This window comes from Rhinatrema bivittatum, chromosome 2, assembly GCF_901001135.1.
Source record: "Rhinatrema bivittatum chromosome 2, aRhiBiv1.1, whole genome shotgun sequence".
Taxonomy (NCBI): domain Eukaryota; kingdom Metazoa; phylum Chordata; class Amphibia; order Gymnophiona; family Rhinatrematidae; genus Rhinatrema; species Rhinatrema bivittatum.
Window position 1 is genome coordinate 168311255 of NC_042616.1, and position 25126 is coordinate 168336380.

A 25126-nucleotide genomic window follows, 5' to 3' on the forward strand; every position below is an offset into this window, starting at 1 on the left:
GGCCCAGCTCAACAAGATGGACTGGCTCTTCAGGTGGGCAAGACTGATCCATCATAATTGGAGACATTGACATTGAGAGACCTCTGAGCCACACCGATGGCCACCAAGCCATCTCCATTGGCAGGGCCATCTGCTCTGTCAGCATCTAGGGCTTCTAGGGACTCCGAAGACAGGCCATTACCCACCTCTTCCAGATCGGAGACATCAGGTTTTCCGTATTTGGTCTCAGCACTGGGGAAGGACCGATCCATGCATCAAGGGAAGCCAAAAAAGCAGTCATCTGTCCCTGTCGATGCATAATACCAGGCATGAGGATGCACCAGTTTCGGCAGTGATGCCCCTGAAGCAACCCTGTGGAGAGGAGCGCCAGTCCTCCTGGATCCCAGTCAGTCCTGGCATCAGCGATCTTTGAGGAGGAGCTGGAGAAGCATATGCAGCTAGCCATGGAGAAGGATTTGCAAGGCCTTGGTGTCAGGGCACCGACTGCACCTGGCCTGGAACCATCCCTTCTCAAACCATTGCTTAAATCCCTGCACGCACTCATTTGAGTGCTACCGACACCTTCACCTGTGGGTACCTGGGGTGACATTGACGCCCATTGAGGCATCAAGACCTCCGATGGTTGTCCCCGGTTTCTGGCAAGTGGAAGCTCCCCCAGCAACAGGAGCGCCTCGGGGTCCAGGCCAACACGGCCAGTTGAGTCTGTTCCCAGTTCAAAGCCCAGGGACCGAGCACCTCGAGACCAATCCCCTGCCTTTGACTCCTGGGAAGGATGAATCCTCAGATGTTTTAGATACCGATTCATCAGATGGTCACCTCAGACCCATCTCCTCTGGAAAACGTCTCCTTCACAGGTTTAGTCAGGTTGATGGCAGAAGCTATCCCGTTTCAATTGCAAATGGAGGAGGATACTTGGCACAAGATGCTGGATATTCTCCTGTACATGGAGCCTCCTAAGGAGATCGTGACAGTCCCAGTGCATGATATCCTTATGGATTTATTGATAAGAATGTGGGAACACCCCCTCTTGGTGCCTCCCGTAAATAGGAAGGCGGACATGTTATATCTTGGCCAGAAGGCTCTTGGATTCAACAGGCGACAGCTGCCACACCAATTGATTGTAGTTGAAGCCGCTCTCACAAAGGCCAAGCATACTCAGACCCATTACTCGGTGCTCATGTGGAAGGATCAGAGGGCCAATGATGCTCTTAGGAAAAAGGTGTTTCAGGGTGCTATGTTATAGCCCACGTAGTGGCTTAACATCTCTATATGGGCCAGTTATATGCAAGACACCCTGAAGCAGGTACAGGACATGGCTGAGCAGCTGCTCAGCAACAGTAGGACACTCTCCAGTCACCGGTGCACAAGGATCTAGAGTGTAGGAAATACAGGGTCTGTTTAACCTATGATGTTTTTGAAATGGCATCCAGGGTCTCTGCTGCAGGGATTGGCATCCACAGACTTACCTGGCTGCGGACCTTGGATCTCTGTGAGGATGTGTAGGAGCGAGTCACTGACATGCCATGCACAGCAGAAAATCTCGTTGGAGATAAGGTGAAGGACCAAATTCAGGACCACCATGCAACGTTACAGCAGCTATCCACTAGTACTCAGGACCCATCCTTTTCATCCAGGAGGTCTTTGAGTCAGAAAGTCTTTTTTCCATCCAAGGAAATACTATCTTCCGCCAGCTCGGCTGTGTCAGCAGCAACAAGTCCCTCGAAGCCATCCCATGCAACAGAGCACCCCAAAGCACCAGCCAACAATCAACTCCTCTGACGGGGTTTTGATGAGATAAAAGGGAGCATACCTTTGGCAATGGACCTTCTGGTCAGGGGCAGGCTGAGGTTCTTCACGAACAGGTGGCCCAGTGCAACCTCAGACTAGTGGGTTCTCGCCATTGTCCACAGAGGCTGCATATTAAATCTATTGAGTTCCCTACGAAATTGCCACCCCCCTCGCCCCAAGTTAATTTTGAGGACCAGTAGCACAGCAGGAGGTACTCTTAGGGGAGCTGTCCTCCCTTTTAATGGCCAGAGTGGTCAAGCCCATTCCACCAGGGCAGAGAGGGCGGGGATTCTAAGCCCAGTACTTCCTGATTCCAAAGAAAACAGGTGGACTCTGTCTCATCTTAGACCTAAGGGCCTTGAACAAGTTTCTAAAAAGAGAAAAGTTCAGAATTATTTCCCTGGGCACCTTGATCCCCTTCCTGCTAAAAGGGTACTCTCTCAATCTGAAGAATGCATACTCTCACATCAAGATTTTCCCCATCTACCAGAAGTATCTCTGATTCATGGTGGGGAAATGACACTTCAGTATTGAATTCTGCCATTTGGGCCAGCATCTGTCCCACAGGTCTTTACCAAATGTCTGGCCATGGTGGCGGCATACGTTCGCAGACTGGGAGTCCATGTTTTCCCCTATCTGGAAAATTGTCTGGTCAAGAGCACCTCTCGGACAGGGTACAAAAGGTCCATTACATATGGGTGTTGGAGCTCTAGGGTTCATCATCAACTACACCAAGTCCCATCTCAGCCCCTCACCTTAATTGTACTTCATCGTAGCCTTCTATTCACAGCTCAGGACAAGGCCCTCTTACACAACAATGGGCCATCACACTGATGTTCATTGCTGCAGAGATTCAACAGATTCAACAGCTTAGCACATGTTAAGACTATTTGGCCACATGGCCGCCACAGTATATATTACTCCCTGTACATGCATACATATGCAAAGCCCCAATGGACCTTACGATCTAAGTGCCTTCAAGCCACTCAGGATCTACAGGACTGCATCCAAATGACTTTGTCCCTCCAGGACTCCTTACCCTGGTGGCAGGAAAATTCCAACCTGGAACAGGGAGTATCCTTCTAAATAACTTTGTTCAAATTGTCTTAACCATGGATGCGTTCACCCAGGGCTGGGAAGCCTACAAAAATGGGCTCCAGACCCAGAGATACTGATCCTCCCAGGAACATCTCTGTCAACAACTTCCTGGAGTTCTGGGTGATTCGTTACGCTCTGTGGGTTTGCAGAGATCTGCTGAAAACATGGAATTTAAAACAAATTAATTAATTCAATGTACAATATAGAATATATAGGGAATGCATCTTTTATAGAAATAACAATCTGGTCTTAGATGCAGAATAATAGTTTTAATGTCCCCTTTATGACCAGTATTTGGTTAGAATTGTTGTATTCTGTAATTTTATGTTTATGTATATTAGGCTAATGGGTGCACTCAGTTATTTTAAAATATTAAAACTATATGTTCAATATGGGATATTTGTAAATCACTTCAAGCATCATAGTAGCAATAGATAAATGAAAAAGTGAAAAATCTGGCTCAGCTATAACATTTCAATAGTTTTATCCAGAAAGCTCTTTCTGCAATAAAGCTTGTCTGTTCTTGTACATATACAGTATTTATTTTTTATAAAGTTTTGATATTTTCTCTAAATCATCCTAATTCTCCTGCATTCACAGCTCTTTCATTCACAACTGACAAAGTTAATAGTTCTGGTTAGACTTAGTGTTCAGTTGTGCAGAAATGTTTTTATATCTACAGAACACTGATAGACTTTTTGAAAGAAAATTTCCAGCATTTGTTAGCATTTAAATATGTTACACTTGGCAAGTTTTGGTATGCCATTTCCAAAGATGATAAAATTTGACTTGTTGAGACTTGTTGAGTACAAACATTGCATACATTCTTTTCCAGCTTTAGAGTTCAAGGCTCAGTTTATACACTCCTACACAGTTATCTTTGATGAAGATGTGTGTGGGCATCATTTTTAAAGTTGCATGTAGATATTGAACACCAAGGAAATGTTCATTTGGTTTATTCTGTGCCAATTAAATGAAAATAGTAACCTTGTTATTGTGTAAAACCATATTTATTGGCATGTCAGAAAATATTAGTTATATAATTGGTAAATCATATAGAGAATCTATTTTCTTTATCTACTATCTATAAACTGGCCAGGGTGACACCTATTTTTAAAAAGGGCTTCAGAGGTGATCCGTGAAACTATAGATGAGTAAATCTGTAGTTGGTGCTAGATAAAATGGTAGAAGCTTTTTGAAAAACAAAATTATTGGCCATTTGAATAAACATGACTTAATGGGTAAGAACCAACATGGATTTAGCAAAGGGAAGCCTTGCCTTACTGACAGGCCTATACAGTCAAGCGCGGCCGCGGTTACCCTGTTTCTAACCCGCTTTGTACCCACAATTTGGCCGCGAAAGTCTAACCCCGCGATTGACTATCCGTTTTTACCAATCCTTACCGCTTCTTTAAATCAACGGGTAACCCTTTCCGCCCGCGGCATGTATATGATATGTAAACGATCGGATTAGCTATTCCCTCCCATACAGTAACGGGCGGCCCGATTATCGCCTTTTTAACCAACTGTTTTGCCGTGTCTTTAACCCGCTAATTTACCGCCTACCCTGACCCTGGCATTAGAGGGATGTGACAGAAATAGGCAGGCTCCGGTCAAATAAGTGGGTGGGTTGGAGCAAGCGAGTAACATGGTGTGGCCTGGTTCTCCTACGCTCGGGCATTGGGGATTGCCAGTCCTCTCTCCCCTCCCTCCCGAAGCAAGGCGCAGGGCGAAAATTGACTCGACATGTTATTAAAGCAAATAGAAATTGTAACAAAAGTAAACTTACTGCATGCTTCCAGCAGCCCCAGAGGCAGGCGTAACTTCTTCGACAAAGGTCGGGGGGGGGGGGGGGAGAGGGGTTTAGTTAGGGCTGGGGGGTGGGTTAGATAGGGAAAGGGAGGAGAAGGGGAGGGGAGGCGGAGGGAACGGAGGAAGGCTACTCAGCTCGGCACGTACAAGTTGCACAATTGTACGCCCCCTTGCGCGCGCCGACCCTGGATTTTATAACATGCGCATGGCTGCGCGTGCATGTTATAAAATCTCGCCCTTATTTTTTTTAAATCTACCCCGAGTGTATTGTGAGGAGTTGCAGGAGGACCATGCAAGACTTAGAAGACTGGGCATCTAAATGGCAGATGAAATTCAGTGTGGACAAATTCAAAGTGATGCAGATAGTGAAAAATTATCCTAATTATAGGTATGCAATGCTGGATTCCATAGTAGCAGTCTTAGAGTCATTGTGAGCAATATGTTGAAATCCTTAGCTCAGTGTATGGTGGCAGTGAAGAAAGCAAATAGAATGTTAGGAATTCAGGGAAAAAAAGGAGAATAATACTGAGAATATCATAATGCCTTAGTATTGATTAATAGCGTGGCCAAGCTTTAAGAGAAATTTTAAAACAAACCTGTGGGCGTCCATGTGCATATGGTTCCCAGTGCGCACATGTGGATGTACCAATCTTATATTGGTGTGTGCGAGTGCCGACTTACGAGCACGGGGGGGGGGGGGGGGGGGGGGAGCTTTTAGGACAAGCGCACATTGACAGACTGGGCCTTTTCCCAGTTCCTTCCCAGTCTGCTCCTATAAAGGAGTGGTCTGGGAGGAAACTTCCTAAAAACCCCTACCTACCCTGCCTGCCTATTCCCCTATCCTCCCTGACTCCTAAATCCCTCTAACTATTTTTATTTTTTTTTTTTAATATTTACCTGCTCTCTGGAGCAGTAGTAAGTAGAGCACGCCAGCCAGCTGCCGCTGTGTGCTTCACCGGGACAGTTCTTAATGGCGCTGTCCCAGCCAGTCCCCGCCCCGGGCTGCCCCCTTTTTTTTTTGCCAGCTCTTCAGCGCGTACCGGGAGATACGCACATGGCTGCAGGCCTTTAAAAATCCCTACGGCGCGCGCAGAGCCCTGTCATGCATATATCTCCGATTTTTTACGTGCGCCGGCATTTAAAAATTCACCCATTAGAGTACTGTGAACAGTTTTGATCACCCTATCTAAAAAATATAGTGGAACTAGAAAAGGTACAGAGAAGGACAGCAACAGTTATAACAGAGCAGTAATGGCTTTCTTATGAAGAAAAGCTATACAGAATGAGAGAGATTATAATAAAAGTTTATAAAATCATGAGTAGGTTAGATGCTCTTCAAATAGAACCAAACACTAGTGGACACTCCATGAAACTAACAACAGATTTAAAACAAATCACAGAAAGTACCTTTTATTCAACAACAGTAATATCTGTGAAATTTGTGATCAAGGCATCTACCATAGAGGAATTTAAAAGGAGTTTGTACAGGTTCCTGGAGAAAAAGTGTATAAACATTTATTAGCCATGTAGATTTGGGAAAGCCATTGTTTATCTCTGGGAGTAAGCAACAAGAAATGGATCTACTCTTTTGGTATCTGTTGGGTACTTGTGACCCAAATTGGCCACTGTCAGAGACAGGCTGCTGAGCTCGGTGGACCTTGCTCTGATCCAGCATTGAACATCTTGTGTTCTTTAAAGCAGCATTTTTATTTTCAGGTAGCCAGTTGGAAAATAATCTTGACATTCCCTCACCTGGATGTATGGTACTGGTCAAGCTGAATTTAATGGCTCCCCCTTGGAAAGAGCTTATTTTTCAGTTGTCATCCAAAAGAACCTGCATTGCCAGCAATATCTGGAAGAAGTGAGAAACTGGGAACAAAGAAAAATAATTAATTTCCTACATATTTTGGTGGTTAAAATGCTGAGAACTATTTACTTCCTCTCTACTTTTTCCAGATCCTAGTAGGCACTGATGAGGACAGTTGATAGTATAGCATGTAGAGAAATAACTGACAGTAAGTATGATAACATTTTAAAATTGTATAATCCTTTTTACCTTTTTGTTATGTAGCAGAAATCCAATGACTAAATGACCTATGATAAGAACATAAGAAATTGCCATGCTGGGTCAGACCAAGGGTCCATCAAGCCCAGCGTTCTGTTTCCAACAGAGGCCAAACCAGGCCAAAGAACCTGGCAATTATCCAAACACTAAGAAGATCCCATGCTACTGATGCAATTAATAGCAGTGGCTATTCCCTAAATAAACTTGATTAATATCCGTTAATGGACTTCTCCTCCAAGAACTTATCCAAACCTTTTTTGAATCCAGCTACACTAACTGCACTAACCACATCCTCTGGCAACAAATTCCAGAGCTTTATTGTGCGTTGAGTGAAAAATAATTTTCTCCGATTAATCTTAAATGTGCTACTTGCTAACTTCATGGAATGCCCCCATTCAAGACCTCTCATGATCTTAAAGACCTCTATCATATCCCCCCTCAGCCGTCTCTTCTCCAAGCTGAACAGCCCTAACCTCTTCAGCCTTTCCTCATAGGGGAGCTGTTCCATCCCCTTTATCATTTTAGTTGCCCTTCTCTGTACCTTCTCCATCGCAACTATATCTTTTTTGAGATGTGGCGATCATAAAATCTTTTGAAATTATTAGGTAGCTAATGTTACCATTCGGTATCTTTGTATCTGAAATCCAATGGCCACTGTTGTCATAAAAAATAATTATTTTGCCATCTGACCATCAGCCCCCAGACAGGTTTCTGCCATGCTGCTTTGGAATAGAATATAATAAATAAAAGTTTCAGGATAACAGGTTTCAAACTATGCTAAAATGCTGTTTTTAATATATTGACCCTGTACTTCTGAGGAGACTTACATGAGGTGTTCACCTTAAATTCACAGTATATGGGATTCAGTTTCTGTTACAAACTAATCTGAAAAATAAAGCTGGAGGTTCCCAAGGGCCTTACACCTGAATTATTTTTTTTGTCTTGGAATTTAAATTTTGAAAATATGCTTTGTACTCTGGCTTTCTGAGTTACGTTTTTCTCTTTTAAACCTTGAATTTAAATTTCAGAAAGTTCAGTCTCTCTGGTTTGTTTTTTTTTTCAGTTGCACTGAACAGTTGGAGATTATGATAGCAGACACTGAGTTAACTTCAGTTGCATTGAAATAAAATGTAAACAAACATGACGCTGAGTTGACTTTAATTTGAAGCTTAAATTCCGTCTTTTATATCAAATAGTTAAATTGCAAACATGTCATAAAAACTTCAGATTGTAATATTTTGGTAATATTACCATAGTTCTAGTTACAACCCCACTTCTTAAACTTTGATTATCATTTACTTGCCTTATAGCAAAAAAATGTAGTTTATTATAAAATTTAGTTTAGGATGGAGGAGATAAATGCCAGTTCCTCTCCATGGGACATTAAAAAAAAATCAGTTCTTATTTTTAATATGAAAGAGGGCAAAAAAAAAATGCTTGACTGTCTTAACCTTATCTGGTTCAAAACATTTCTTTGAGTTTTAAGACCAGATGTGGCTATCACAAAGGTTTGTTTTTGTTTAGTTTAATATTAATCTATATAGTTTCAGAGATGCAGTTGCACAGATCACATTTTGCACATGTACATTTGAGAAAAATTATTGAATTTTTATAAGCCACCATCTCTACCTGCATAAAATATTGAAAGAGGCGTTCACATTGAGGTAGATTTTAAGACCTGCACGCGGGCGAATATGTGCACGCGCTACCCGGCGCGCACACATGTACGCCCAATTTTATAACATGCGTGCGCAGGCGCACGCATGTTATAGAATTGGGGGTCAGCACGCGTAATGGGGTGCACAATTGTAAAACCTTGCACGTGCCGAGCCGTGCTGCCTTTCCCCCGTTCCCTCCCCCCTTAACTAACCTTCCCACCCCTTCCCCTAGCCTTCCCCCCCCCAGCCCTACTCTAACCCCCCACCCCGCAATTTCTTATCTCACCTTTTGCACTTGCCTAGAGACAGGAGTAGGTTGCGCGCGCCGGCAGCCTGCCAGCACGCGATCCTCAGACACAGCCGCAAATGGCCACTGTGTCGGAGGCCTCTGGCCCCACACTTACCCCTGCCCCAGGACCGCCCCTTTAGTAAAGCCCCGGGACGTAGACGCATCCCAGGGCTTTACGCGCATCGCCGGGCCTTTATCCACTGGATTTACACGCGTAGAGCTTTTAAATCCGGCTTATTATGTTGAAATAATGGGCAGTGATTGCATTGATAATAACATTCAGGTAAATAGAAAGTTTTAAAACCTGCCTCTTATACCCTTCCATCCTTTTAATTCAACTTTAGAGTAAATCTAAATAGAGATCAAACTTAAACTAAAAATTAAAGAAAATGTTGCCATCTTGGATTGCAGTTGCAAACCTCACCCATAATCTGGGTATTTATCAACAAACACTGACTGCTAGATTGAAATCTAAGATCAGATTATGAAAATCTTGAAAAATTATGGGAGAAATATATATTGTTTTCAGTGACAAAGTTTTATTATGATCTTAGATTATAATATAATAATAATCACCTGCTAGTTAATACCTGCATTATGGATGGAGTTTCTTCTTGTAATTGAAGGCCACAACTTTTGGCCCATTTCTACTTTAAACCCTTGTGTGCTAAAATTTGCATTTTTTTTACTCTGCATCCTTTTCACTGCTCTCTCTTCCCTCGCTGGCTGTGTAGTATTTCCAATTTTCTCTCTGTGGATTTAATCTGCATGTACATATTTTTCTGTTTCTTCTGCTTCCTTCTCAGTAGATGCTTTTTCCTGGGGTAGGCTCTCCAGATGGGTTTGTTTGCACATATCATGTCACCTATGATTATGTCCTCATACCCTTACTCTAGATTCTCCTCTCTTGTATTATATATTCCTGAAGCAAGAAACCTAAATTATTATATCCCAAATGGTTTACAATCTAATCTTGTACATTACCAACTCATTATTTTTCGTGAGTTGCTTTTACAAAAATAAACTTATTTGAAACAAAGATGGTAAACCCACCAAGGGAATGACCTTCCACACCTATTGTAGTTATAACGCTTGTATTGATACAGAGAAACAAATTCTTAACTTACCTATGTTTAGTTTGCATAATATTTTATGTATTCTGCTTATTTATATGAAAATAAAATAAAACAGGGATTTTGAAACATCAAATGGAAGGATTTGTTTTGTTACTAAAACTACAAATAGCAAAATACCTTAAAAACCTTATAACTTTTTCAGGTCTCCTTGATGGATATACAGATGAAAAGATCCTCCTGGAAAAGCAAATGCAAGAGAAAACTAATTTGATCCACCATCTTGAACAGGAACTACAGAGTACAGGTAACAGATTGCAGGAGCTTGAGGATGAGCGACAGCAGATTCAAGACGAAAGGGAGTTGCTATCCAGACAGAAAGATGCCATGAAAGCGGATGCTGGATCAGCTGAATTAAGTATGTATTTTTTGCAACCTTTCAGAGACATGTCCTTCTCGTGTTTATAGCAGCTTGTATAACATTAGTTTTCAATTTTTATTTTACTTTTCCTATTAATTTCAGTGTTTATTAAAACAAGAATGGGAGAACTCAGTGGAAAAAAATAACTCATAATTTTTCCAAATAATATTTTTGTTCTTGTAAATAAATACTGTTAAATTTCCAGAAATAAAATTTAAAAAAACCTGAAAATGAAAGTCTCTAGACATTAGCCATCTACATTTGTTTGTTTTCCTTCTCATGCCTTTTATTTGTTGGTACTTTGTGTATAGTATTTTATGATTTTGTACTGCCTATTAATTATTAATTTTTTTAGCTAGCTGATATTGAAATAGTCTTTGCCCACTATCTTTTTTAGCTCAATGGAAAATTATTTATTTATAGATTAATATCTTTTGTGCCTTAGGTATTCATATATAGCAGACTGGGGTAGATAGAAGAACTTCGAGTAGTATTAGATTTGCACTGTTTGTACTCTGTTTTGATTGTTTTTTGGATTGTATTTTGTTTTATTGTAATCCACTTAGAACATTGTTTGAATCAGTAGAATATAAGAACCATGAAATAAGATCATCCAACTTCATTTATGGCATGTGCACGTTTTGTTTTTGCTTTTTTTAAAGGGGCAGTTTTCAAATACCTCATATAATTTCAAACTCTGTGGGTGTTTTTTAGGACACATACTTTAACTGAATTTTCAGAAGGAAACCATATGGGTACTTGCCCTTTGAAAATTTGCTTATAGTACATATCTTAAAATCATCCACATACATTGCATGTGCTTTTTTGTGCAGGTAGCTAAGAAGGAAAAAAATTGTGCATGCACTTTTGAAAATGTCATGTATGCGCTGTTTTCTTCCCTTAACCTAAACATGCTCAAAGGCGCACCCCATTACTGTGGGTAAAAATACACGTGTTGTGAAATCTGGATCTACTATTAGCCACATTTGAGGGGGTAATTTTCAAAGGGACTTCTGTGGGCAAAATAGTGTTTTATGCGCAGATGTGGCCTTTTATAAAATTGCCTACCCAATATGCAGATAAACTTGCATGCTTATGTCATGTTCGCATGTAAGTTTATCTGAATTGAATGGAGGAACTCCTGAGGGCGGAGGGGTTTGGACTTACTGTGCATACGTTATAAAATCTGGCAGCATGTGCATATGTTTTCAGGAAAGATTTGTGCGCACAAAATAGGTGCAAATTGTGCGGGTTAGTTTTGGTAGGATACAACTGTGTATAGCTCTGCCCCCTCTTTACTACACTGTAGAAATATAAAAATCTAAAGGTTTGTATGATATTTCTGTATTTGTATCTTTAAATAAAGAGATATAAAAAAAAATAGAATATGAAAGCAGATAAAGATAAGGCCCATCCAATTTCATTCCTGGTGCAGTGCTATACTGTCCAGATTCTCTGACTTTTCCTTCACTTTGAAATTAGAGAGTATCCCAGGACAAGCAGGATGCTAGTCCTCACATATGGGTGACGTCAGTGACAGAGCCCTATCGCGGAAAACTTTCTGTCAAAGATTCTAGAAACTTTTGACTGGCTATGTGAGCCTACTGAGCATGCCCAGCATGCTATGATCCCTGGAGCCACAGGGGTCTCCCTTCAGTCTTCTTTTTTCCGCACTGCTTTTAGCTTCACGGTTAGAGAGCCTCTGTGGTAATTACCACATTTATTTCCTTTGCGGAAAAAGTTTTTTAAAAAAAATTTATAAAAAGTTATCCCTCCGATAGGGGTCTCCTTTTTACACCTTTCGGTGTAAAGATTTTTTTCGATCGATTCCGTTTTGCCTGAAATTTCAGTTAGAAGGCAGTCGACGGCTGTCCGGCCTATACAATGGCGACCGGGTTTAAAAAGTGCCCGAATTGTAATTGCACTATGTCCATTACGGACCCACACACATAAGAACATAAGAAAATGCCATACTGGGTCAGACCAAGGGTCCATCAAGCCCAGCATCCTGTTTCCAACAGTGGCCAATCCAGGCCATAAGAACCTGGCAAGTACCAAAATCTAAGTCTATTCCATGTTACCATTGCTAATGGCAGTGGCTATTCTCTAAGTGATCTTAATAGCAGGTAATGGACTTCTCCTCCAAGAACTTATCCAATCCTTTTTTAAACACAGCTATACTAACTGCACTAACCACATCCTCTGGCAACAAATTCCAGAGTTTAATTGTGCGTTGAGTAAAAAAGAACTTTCTCCGATTAGTTTTAAATGTGCCCAAAGCTAACTTCATGGAGTGCCCCCTAGTCTTTCTACTATCCGAAAGAGTAAATAACCGATTCACATCTACCCGTTCTAGACCTCTCATGATTTTAAACATCTCTATCATATCCCCCCTCAGCCGTCTCTTCTCCAAGCTGAAAAGTCCTAACCTCTTTAGTCTTTCCTCATAGGGGAGCTGTTCCATTCCCCTTACCATTTTGGTAGCCCTTCTCTGTACCTTCTCCATTGCAATTATATCTTTTTTGAGATGCGGCGACCAGAATTGAACACAGTATTCAAGGTGCGGTCTCACCATGGAGCGATACAGAGGCATTATGACATTTTCTGTTTTATTCTCCATTCCCTTTCTAATAATTCCCAACATTCTGTTTGCTTTTTTGACTGCCGCAGCACACTGAACAGACGATTTCAATGCGTTATCCACTATGACGCCTAGCTCTCTTTCTTGGGTTGTAGCACCTAATATGGAACCCAACATTGTGTAATTATAGCAAAGGTTATTTTTCCCTATATGCATCACCTTGCACTTATCCACATTAAATTTCATCTGCCATTTGGATGCCCAATTTTCCAGTCTCACAAGGTCTTCCTGCAATTTATCACAATCTGCTTGTGATTTAACTACTCTGAACAATTTTGTGTCATCTGCAAATTTGATTATCTCACTCGTCGTATTTCTTTCCAGATCATTTATAAATATATTGAATACAGATCCCTGAAGCACTCCACTGTCCACTCCCTTCCACTGAGAAAATTGTCCATTTAATCCTACTCTCTGTTTCGTGGATTGCAAACTGTCTTTTAGCTAGTTTGGAATCCACGAAAGGACATCGCCACCTATCCCATGACTTTTTACTTTTCCTAGAAGCCTCTCATGAGGAACTTTGTCAAACGCCTTCTAAAAATCCAAGTATACTACATCTACCGGTTCACCTTTATCCACATGTTTATTAACTCCTTCAAAAAAATGAAGCAGATTTGTGAGGCAAGACTTGCCCTGGGTAAAGCCATGCTGACTTTGTTCCATTAAACCATGTCTTTCTATATGTTCTGTGATTTTGAACACTTTCCACTATTTTTCCTGGCACTGAAGTCAGGCTAACCGGTCTGTAGTTTCCTGGATCGCCCCTGGAGCCCTTTTTAAATATTGGGGTTACATTTGCTATCCTCCAGTCTACAGGTACAATGGATGATTTTAATGATAGGTTACACATTTTTACTAATAGGTCTGAAATTTCATTTTTTAGTTCCTTCAGAACACGAATGTGTGTTATGCTTAGATGAGAAACACGACGTTCTGACATGTCCTCAGTGTGCTGAGATGACAGCGAAGGGCAGACGGGCTCGTATGGAAAAAATGGAGCATCTTTTTCATCTGCAGTTGCTGCCATCGACGTCAACACAGTCATCTCCGGCCGGAGCAGCAAAAAAGTTAGTAATAAAAACAAAACGCCATCCCAATGAAAAAGGTGATCGAATATCACTGACTCTTTCTCGGTCGTCTGTTAAATCTACTTCAATACTCGAAAAGAAGGTCTGCGAACATGTTGGAAAACATCGGCATCGACATCGTCGTGCTTTGACCCCCAATCCGAGTGCGATCTCCGGTACATGGCTGCGTTCCATTGAGCCGATATCGAAGAAACCTCGGATGGAAGATTCATCGGAGCCTTCGAAGACCACCACACCCAGGTCATCCCCACTGATCCCGGTGCAGGGTACCGCGCTTCCACAGGGCTCTGTGGAAGTGCCGGTTGGGCCTTCACTGCCTCCCCCTATAGCTGCTCTGGCCTCACCAGCTATTAGGGCGGAACCGGATGGGTTCATCCGCCAGGCAGTCCGAGAAGCTTTAAGGGAGATGCCATCGATGCCGACGCTAGCACCGATACCAACACGATACCGATTCCACCTCTGGCACCGATAAATTTACCGACTCCGATACCTTCACCGGTACCGATGCCGACACCGCTGTCGATGGCCGGATCTCTCTCTACTGGCACCGATGTTAGCTAAGCTCGATACCGTTATCGATGCCTTGCCGGTGCGCCCATCACCATCGGGTGCAGAGCCTCCATCTCCGATGCCCGAACCACTTCCAGGGCCATCGGGGATTTCAAAAGCGAGAACTATTTTTCTCCTCTGCTTCCATCGATGCCACCATTTTTATTTTCATCACCTCCACCAGGAGGCTGTTTCATACATCCACCACCCTGTCTTATTTTTATTGTTAACATTTTAATAAATACTTCCATTACATGTATCTCAAGAAATACCAATATCCATGCATGAAAACAAAACAGAAAATAATGATAAATATTTGAAAATTAAACATGAAATGGTTGCCATACCACAAAACGGGGAAGATGTTACAAAGTCAGACAGATCAATTACATACTAAATGATAACAGATCTACAAAAACAGCCATAGTCAATTCAAGATACAATAAAAAGGAAACAAAAATAAAATATTTGCTGCTGCTATTAGCATCATTCAGGTTTTCTCTCATACTCTTAAGATGCTCAGAATCATAGAAAACATGCTTATTCTTATTATATGTAATTATACATTTACATAAACATTTAAGAAAAAAGTAGCTTCCAGCTCCAACACCTGTTAGTTAAAACCCAAAAAAACTCTCCTAGTAGTCAGAGTGAACTTTGACAGATTTGGACTATGTATATTCTTTGACCAAAAATGCGGTAATCCAGTTTTTTAAAATAGGATTTCATGACCAAGTCTCTATCTGACCCAAGGCAAAAAAGAATCATTAAAGTCCCTATTGATATTGTCTTCTCTTGAGATAACACTAGGAGAGCTGATTCTTCCAAATCATCTTCAGACATCAAAGATTCTGGCTGCCCATACTGAACAACAGGCAGTCTCTTCTTTAGAGGTAATCTCTGCAAAGAGCTGGTATTTATGCAAGTGGAATCTTCTACATTCAATCAAATAGTTTTTCTTGATCTCATATGGCAATAATAGTTTCAAAAAGGACATTATCAAACCAGCTACCAGCATCCCTCCTAGATCTTGCCCTAGGTAGATGGTCTGCCAAGGAGTAGACCCACAAATCCAAGGGTCCCGCAGCAGCAGTCTGAGTCTCCATATAGTAGCGCCTTTGATTTCTCTTTCTTTTTCCTAAACATCTGAACAAGGTAAACTGAAGAGCTGAATAGGGAACTCTGCCAAGTCTGTTCAGACCGATGCCAGTTTGTCCTCTGGGCCAATAAGATGCTTCCATCCATCACCTTTTCTGTGAAGAAATATATCCTAATGTTGCCCCTTAGTCTACCACCTTGGAGCCTCATACGAGGCCTTTTGTTCTAGAGCTTTTTCCTGTGGAAAAGGTTTGCTTCTTTGAGGTATTTAAATGTTTCTCTCATATCCCCTCCTCCTTCCTGTTTCTTCTCTTCTCTAGGGCAGAGGTTCCCAAACTTGTACTGGAGGACCCCCAGTCAGTCAGGTTTTCAGGATGTCCATAATGAATATACATGAGATACATTTGCATGCACTGGGATTTCCTGAAAAACTGACTGACTTGACGTCCTCCGGGACAGGTTTGGGAACCACTGCTCTTGGGTATGCATATTTAGGTCCTTAAGTCTCATCTCATAGGGCTTTTGGTACAGATCTTTCTCTAGACCACCTCCAATCTTTTGTATATCCTTCTGGAACTCCAGTCTCCAGAATCAGGGACAATATTCTAGATGAGATCTAATGATCTAGTAGAGGCATTATCACCTCCTTTTTGTGCCCTTTGCACCCTAGTATCTCTATGGCTCTATGCACTGCCTTATCACATGGTTTCACATAGATTAGATTAAATTTTAGATTTGTTTTGTGTTTTCCTACCAGTTGTACTCAAAATCATAAACAGCCTAAAATATTAAAAATAAGCATTAGTAATAAAAAATTATATTGATATAAAAACATTTTCAAATAGCATCAAATAATACAATAGAATAACAAGCCAGTGATCACATGGTCCCCACACAAACTCTTCTCATACTCAGTATATTTAAATTGCTTTTCATTTTATTTTTTTTTTATTTTTTTTTTGCGCATACCAAAAAAAGGCTTCAGTGTGAGCTGCTTTTTCAGATTGAACTATGATCACTGAAAAAAATCTCTTTTTCACATTCAGTATATATATGTAATTATAGGATAGTGTCTCTAAATTAGTTTGTTGTACATCTACCATGACAGGAATGAACCACATTCATAAATCAGAGGATGCTGGGCATGATCACAGTCTTAAATTTACTGCTAGTGCTCTTCTCTGTATTTGTCCTGTGCCAAAACAAACTTGTTCTGGAACTCATAAGGTGTAATATCTACAGGCAAAATATTGAGATGTGCTTGAAAGTTATTTTAATCAAGTTGGTGGCTCCCAATATAGTTGAGCATATTTCAGTATTTTGGTACCTTGAGGTTATCAGATGTGATCATCCTGAGGCTTTTCTCCAGGTTACTGTTTATCAGTATCTCATTTGCCATCTGCCTTGCCATCAAATGCATGCATCAAATACATGGTTCTGCACTTTTTTGCTAAAATGGTACAATGCCTGCACTACATACTCTAGAAAGAGAGGCTTAAAATACTCGAAATTTAATAACTAGAGAGAAATTCAAATATTTGACAGCTTCTATAAAGTATAAAAAGATGACGTTTTTCATAGGAAAAGAAATTCAAGCCTAAGGAGTCAAGATCTAAAGTTCCAAGGAGGAAGGTTTAGAGGAAACATAAGAAAGTACTTCTTTACTGAAAGAATGACAGATGCATGGAAGAGGGAATAGCAACCAGTACTGTCACAGATTATAAACATACTTGGAACAGCCACAGTGCAGTGGTAAAAGGAGGGTGTGGTGGGTAGCAGTTAGAAATAAGGGAGGTGGCTTGAGTATTTGCTCAGTCATATGAAACTACAGAGACATAGAGGATACAGTACATGTCTATTGGAAAAGCATTTGTAGAAAAAACCCACAGGTAAATTCACTTATTGTGAACCACATCTTACTGGTTGATACAATTCAGATGATCATAAAAAGTGTGTAATATCTCATTTATTAACGGTTACACAACTTTGTGTTAACCACCTAGGTGGTATACCGCACAGTAACTTTAATCATAGGTCTCTACAAATTTTTCAACATTTCTTTTTGCATATAAAATGTTTTTGAAAAAAAATCAACACATCTGTTTCCTAGTCACTGTGAAAATCTAGGAGCAAAATACACCAAACCCGACACAAATCTTGTTTCAGAGGCTGTGTTTGACCAGTCATTTAACTGTTTCGATTTTGTTGTAAAGTTTTTACTCAAAATAGAAACTCTTGTAGAAGGATCACAGTTCAGCAACATCTTGAACGTCTCTTGGATACAAAATGGCAGACTATACAAATAAATAGTAGTTTGACCCTAGATGATAATATTCCTGTATATCTATGAGTGTATTCTTACATAGAACTTAATTTTTATGTTGTTGATGGAAAGGGAGGCAGCTGGCCATAACAATTTTCATGTCGTGTTGCTCCTCAAATAGCATGCTCCAAATCACTGATTAGGCAGTTTGAAGCCATACAGAGGATTCATGAACTGGTCAGATAACTTTTTGTTTTGTTTTTTTTTGCAACCACATTTGCACATCAAGCTTTATTCATCTTTCCTGAAGTGGTAAGAAGAATTAACCCAGGGAGACATTTTTAGGCTAGACTGTACCCTTTGTCCTAATACTTTTATAGCAAATAGACGACACTGCTGAATTAAATAGTATTTTAGTATAGAAATTAGCATAGTGGAAATGTAAAATATTTTTCATAGTAGTTTGTTTGTAACAGTGACCAAAATGTATTTAGCTGTTAAAATATTTGCTTTCAGGGTGGCTTCCTGTATTTATATATGGAGCTGATTTGTAATCACATTATAATATAAATGTATAATGTGCTGTTTCTTAATGTATTATTTTGGATCAGTGTACAGTGTCTGTTTCCTGAATTATATGTGCACTGCTGCAACAAGGGTGAAAACTAGTGTGTAGTGCACTGCTTGTCTGTGTATATTTATAAGACAGTAAAGTACAGTATGACATTAGGATCTGCTTTGTGAGAAAGGTATTTTGTTTTATTTATTTATAAAATTTTATATTCCGTCATTTAGAGAAGTTCCATCACAATGGTTTACAGTGTCATAAAGGATGTTTAGACTTCTAAAATCTATTCAGCATGTCTGGAGCCTAGATGAGATGTTAGACACTGAATATAGTAGAATACTTAAGATTTATACCGAACAGAGGTGAGCAAAGTGAGGAATGTTTCCCAACTTTACCTCTCTAAAAGGCCATGGAGTATATTGTAAGGGGGCACATCAGGCTTCCAATGGTGGCTATGTAACTAGTGACACAGCAGGAAGGAAGTGCAGGGGAGAATGGACAGGAAACGATTATCTCCTTACTGACAGGGAGACACCTTACTGCAGTAGATTGATCTTGTGCACTCACTCAAGAACCTTTTGACCATTGGAGAAGGCAATGAGATCAGGAGGGTGCAGGAAAGAAGCACTTTCTCTGCCCTCCTCCATGGCCATTATTTTCATGCAACCACTGGACTGGGTCCAGGGATGGGAATCCACAGGACACACATTCAGATACTTGTGGTTAAACATCCTTCCAACTTTACTTACACTCTCTTCAGCCCTGATCTTATAGGATTCACAAGGTGGGGTGGGGGGGGGGGGGGAGATGCAGTATAACCTCCAAGGCCCTAGGCTTAATTTGTTTGTTGAATTGATAGATACCAATAAAAAATACTGAAAGCAAACTAGTGTTCCATACAACTCTACTGACAATGCAGCATAAACATAAAATAATGCGCTTTGTACAAAGTGTCTTTCAGATGAAATTCACAGAAAACAGGTCAACCATGTAAGTAAGTAAGTCTGTGGTTCTTAGATTCCTCAAAATGGTCCTTGGGATTGTTCCCTATTATGGATTAGAGTTATGAAGCCCTCTTGGGTTTTACTTGTACATAACATAAGATATATTGAACATGAAGGAATCACATATATTTCAGACATATTTTGAACATCTTTAATTGATTAACAAAAACAATTAAAAAATGTCTCATAACCATACATAATTACAATACAGTGGGGATAAATATAATAAAAATTAGTGTTAGTTCTGCACCATATCAGCATTCAAGCATTAAAAATCTCTCATCTATTTGGGATATTTGAAACTTATTTGTTGTATACATTGTTTCACTGTTTTAAAGGTGACACAATGTAGAGAAGGTTTTTTAAGGATACATTGTTTTCTGTGGTTTGTATGGGTTGATTGTACAGCATTAGTTAGATAGGGTCTAAATATGAGTGAATGTAAGGAGTGTTTTTGTATAATATGGTGCAGAATTAACACACCGTATTGTAATTATGTATGGATATGAGACACACTTTTAAATTGTTTTTGTTAATCAATTAAAGATGTTTGAAATATGTGTGATTCCTTCATATTCAATATAGTTTAGTTTTTGGAATCATTTTGATCTACCTTTTGTATTTATGTACCATAACATAAGATATGCCATATTGGGTCAGACCAATAGTCCATCAAGCCAACCATCCTGTTTCCAACAGTGACCAATCCAAGTCACAAGTACTTGGAAAGTACCCAAACATTAAATAGATCTCAAGCTACTATTGCTTATTGATTAATAGTTTATGGATTTTTCCTATAGGAACTTATCCAAACCTTTTGTAAACCCAGTTACACTAACTGCCATAACCACTTCTTAAATGAGCTACTTGCTAACTTCATGGAGTGCCCCCTAGTCCTTCCATTATTTGAGAGAATAAATAACCAATTTCCATTAACCTGTTCAAGTCCTTTCATGGTTTTGTGGATCTCTATCATATCCCCCCCCTCAGCCGTCTCTTCTCCAAACTGAACAGCCCTAACTTCTTTAGCCTTTTCTCATAGGGAAGGCTTTCCATGCCTTTTATCATTTTAATCGCCCTTCTCTGCACTTTATCCAGTGCAACTATATCTTTTTTGAGATGCTGTGACCAGAATTGCACACAGTATTCAAGATGCGGTCTCACCATGGAGCGATACAGAGGCATTATGACATCCACTGTTTTATTTGCTCTTTCCTTCTAATAATTCCTAACATTCTGTTTGCTTTTTTGACTGCCACAGCACACTGAGCCGATGATTTCAGTGTATTATCCACTATGACGCCTAGATCTCTTTCCTGGTTGGTAACTCCTAAGGTAGAACCTAACATTGTGCAACTACAGCAAGGGTTATTTTTCTCTATATGCATCACCTTGCACTTGTCCACATTAAATTTCATTTGCCATTTGGAAGCCCAATCATTTAGTCTCACAAGGTCCTCCTGCAATTTATCACAATCCGCTTGAGATTTAACTGCTCTCCATAATTTTGTGTCATCGGTACTCGTCGTACCCTTTTCCAGATCATTTATAAATATATTAAAAAGCACCATTCCAAGTACAGATACCTGAGGCCCTACACTGTTTACCTTTTTCTACTGTGAAAACAGATTATTTAATCCTACTCTATGGTCCTGTCTTTTAACCAGTTTGCAATCCACCAAAGGACATCACCACTTATCCCATGTCTTTTTAGTTTTCTTAAAAGCCTCTCATGCGGGACTTTGTCGAATGCCTTCTGGAAATCCAAATACACCACATTTACTGGTTCACCTTTGTCTACATCTTTATTCACCCCTTTAGAAAAATGTAGAAGATTAGTGAGGCAAGACTTTCCTAGCACCCAGACAGATGGATTCAGTACCAGTGGGTTATGCACCTCTACCAGTAGATGGAGATGAGCAAACTGACATCACAGTATATATACTCCTGTAGTGACATTAGCCGGCCAGTATTCTCCATTTCCAGCAGATGGTGGACTTGCATTTCAATACTGGGGATTACTTCAAAATTTAGAGGAGAATTAATAGGAGCTTTGACTTGCTTTGCTCTCCTGTGGTGATACTTAATGGTCCCTCCCCCAGTTGAGAATTCCTGAGGTGATTTCCGTGGTCCCTTAGATGAGTACCTTGGTCCGGTAGCTGGTTTTTCAGCTGGCGTGGACTTAGCTGATTAAAGCAGCTGAAAGGTAGCAATTGCAAGAAGCCGAGCACGGCGGTGACGGTATATGCCCTCTCCCCCTGCAGCCAGAGACAGTCTCTGTACTCAGCCAGGAAAGGCTGAGCTCAGATAAGTTTGAAAACAAAAAATAAAGCAAGAAAAATGTAAGAGATAGAGTAGAGGGGTTGTTGTAGGACTTCTTTCGGTCTCCATGCTCTGCACACCGTTCTGACATTCGTTCCCGCTCTGAAGAAGGTTAAGGGATCTGGGCAGCCTGGCAGGTTGAGCAGCCTGGGTAGGCTAGGGCCCTCTAATTATGCATTTTTCTGTGCAGCACATGGTAGGCCATGGCAGCGTTTTCGCACACTTTTCTCAGATGCCCTCTTCTGGACTATCAGTGTGCGTGCAAGTGCGTACGGCTGTGCATCCGAATTGTGCACCAAGTTTCTTTTGGGCACGCTGCTTTTGTGCACATTCTGGAACATATTTGTTGTGCGCTCAGGTTTGGCATGGTGACAGTGCACTTAGTTTTGCGGCGCATAGCCTTGGTATACATAAATTTTCTGAGCATAAATTTTTCAGCGTGAATATGGCTGGACACACACCTTCAGTCACTTATTAAGCATATTGATGGACTAATGGTGCCTGTGGCGAAGAAACCTAAGCGCCTTTCCCTCTGTGCTGCCTGTTATATTCGGGCATCTTAGCCTGGAGTACCCTCTAACTGGTGCCAGTGCTGCTTAGAGGGTCTGGGAGGAGAATTTTCTTCCTCTGATTTTACTAAGCTTGGCTCTTCCCAGCCTGATGATGGCCTGGTTAAGGACATATCAGGAGGGACGTCTGACCTTGGAACTCCCTTGACTGGTTCTTCAGCAGGGGATGGCAGTTCAGCGGGTGCAGCATAAGTGCCTTCTGGTTTTGGCATGGATCCTTCTGCCTTTTCTTGGGTAGAATTTTTTCAAGGATTGCAATTCTTTCTTCAGGTGCAGTCCTCAGCCCCATCCAATCTTATCAGGTCAAATTCTCAGGCAGTGACCTCTCTCTCTTCCTCTTCTGGTACTACTGTTAAGCGCCGGTACGCTCGATAGGAATCCAGATGGCACTGATGATGAGGCAGATCCTGACTCTCTGGAGGATGTGGAAATTCCTCTGGACTGGAACCATATAGGACTGTGTTGAGGTTCTTTCATAAAGATGAACTGCCGGCTCTGATTTCCCAGATGTTGAAGGTGCTGGGAGTAACTGGGGAAAATTCCATGTCTGAGCCAATTAAAAATTCCATTTTGGTTTCTTTGCATAAAGCCTCTTGTTTTTTCTCTGTTATGGAGCCCATTCAAGAATTGATTGATATTGAGTGGAATGCCCTGGAGGCAAATTTCAAAGGAGGTCAGACCTTGGAAGCCCTGTACCCCCTGGATCCAGTGGTGAGAGAGCGTCTACGTTTTCTGAAAGTGGATGCGCTTGTCTGTGCCATCTCTAACGGATGACTATCCCTGTGGAGGGAGGAGTGAACTTGAAGGATATGCATGATAGGAGGATTGAGGCCATATTTAAGCAAACATTTGAATCAGTGGCAGTGACCTTGCAGATAGTTTCTTGTTGTTCTCTGGTAGCTCGCTCTTGTTTGCTTCTCTCTCAGGAGGTTGATGACTCTGGAGTAAATTCCAGGGCGGTTATGGAACCCACCGCCGCCTTTTTAGCAGATGCGGGATGCGATTTGGTCTGCACCTCGGCCAGAGGACTGGCTTCAATAATAGCAGACAGGTGTCAGTTATGGCTAGAAATTGGTCGGCCAATGTGACCTCCAAAGATAATCGTATCAAATTGCCTTTTAAAGGCTCGCTCTTGTTTGTGAGTGAGTTAGAGAAACTGGCCAGTAAGTGGGGCGAATCCCTGGTTCCACTGTTGCCGGAAGATAAGAAGCAGTCGCTGCACCCCTTTGGTACGAGGGGTCATCTCAGGTTCCAAGCAGTTTTGTCCCTACAGAGGGATGACCTTTCAGAGAACTCTGTGGGTAGGTCTCAATCGTTTCGTCCCAGGCAGCCCGGGCGTGGGCTTGGGTAGTGGAACTCCCCGAGCCTCCCAATGAAGGTTTGACGACCCACTCCTGGGAACAGGAGATACAGGGACATCTCTTTTATCAAAGATGGGTTGAAATCACATCAGATCAGTGGGTCTTGGAGGTGATACAAGAGGGTTATACGCTGGAGTTTCGCAGTGTTCTTCGGGACATGTTCATGGTGTTTCCCTGCCTCTCCCCGCAGAAGAAACAGGCAGTGGAGTGTACACTGAGGGTTGTGATTCCAATACCCATATCTCAAGAAAATACAGGGCGATATTCCTTATTTCGTTGTGCCCAAGGCAGAGAGTTCCTTGTTTCCCATCCTGGATCTCAAAAGGGTCAACCGTCCTTTGTGGTGACTCATTTTCGTAATGAAACATTGCGCTCAGTGTTAATGGCCATGCAGTCAGGGGAATTTCTGGCCTATTTGGATCTGTCTGAGGTGTACCTCCATATTCCCATTCGATGGGAGCACCAACCTTTTCTGCATTTCATGGCCATTATCAGTTTCGGGTACTGCCTTTTGGTCTGGCCACCGCTCCCAGAACTTTTTCCAAGGTTATGGTGGTAGTGGCAGCAGAGTTGAGAAAGGATGGGATCTTGGGCCCTTGTATTTGGGCGACTGGCTGATTTGAGCCAAGTCTCTGGAAGAGAACCACCTGGTGACCCGCAAGGTGATATCCCTGTTGCAGGTGCTCAGTTGGGTGGTGAACCTAGCTAAGAGCAGTGATCAGCCATCTCAAGCGTTGGAGTATTTGGGTGTTCAGTTTGACACGAAGCAGGGCAAAGTATTCATGCCAGAAGAGCGTATTCAGAAGTTGATGACACAAATGTGTGTCTTGATGAACACTATATGCCCAACAATGTAGTCCTGTCTGCAGGTACTTGGTTTGATGGTGGCAACCCTGGAAGTGGTGCCATGGGCAAGAGCGCATATGCGTACTCTTCAGCGCTCCCTGCTTTCTCGATGGGATCTGCAATCTCAGGACTATTCAATTCGGCTCCATCTATCGATGGAAGTCTGCTCTCACCTCCAGTGGTGGTTGCAAGTGGATCATCTGAGAAAGGGAGTTTACCTGACATTGCCAGACTGGTTGGTACTTATGGCAGATGTGAGCCTCCAGGGTTGGGGAGCTTACTGTCAGGAGCTAATGGTGCAAGGGTGCTGGAATACAGAAGAGTCTCTCTGGAACATCATTCGGCTGGATGCCCGGGCGGTCCGGTTGGCGTGCTTGCAGTTCAGTGGCAGGCTGCAGGGTCGAGCAGTCCTGGTAACATCGGACAACGCAACGACGGTGGCTTACATCCATCAGCAGGGAGGAACCAAGAGCCAGCAAGTGTTGCAGGAGATAGACCAACTTATGGAATGGGTGAAAGTGCATCTTCAGGAGATCTCAGCCTCGCATATTGCAGGAAAAGACAATGTAAGAGCAGACTTTCTCAGCAGGGAGAGACTATACCCAGGAGA

At 41.5% G+C, this 25126-nt stretch overlaps 1 protein-coding gene across 5 annotated transcripts in view; it reads left to right on the top strand.

Moving 5' to 3' along the window:
- The window catches only part of AKAP9 (A-kinase anchoring protein 9), a 687299-nt gene that overhangs the window by 402393 nt on the left and 259780 nt on the right, over positions 1–25126 (top strand). For all 5 annotated transcript variants that reach the window (XM_029588843.1, XM_029588844.1, XM_029588845.1 and 2 more), the window contains one exon: positions 9989–10201. In XM_029588843.1, coding sequence (XP_029444703.1) covers positions 9989–10201 — 213 coding nt within the window. The remainder of the gene's footprint in view (positions 1–9988; positions 10202–25126) is intronic.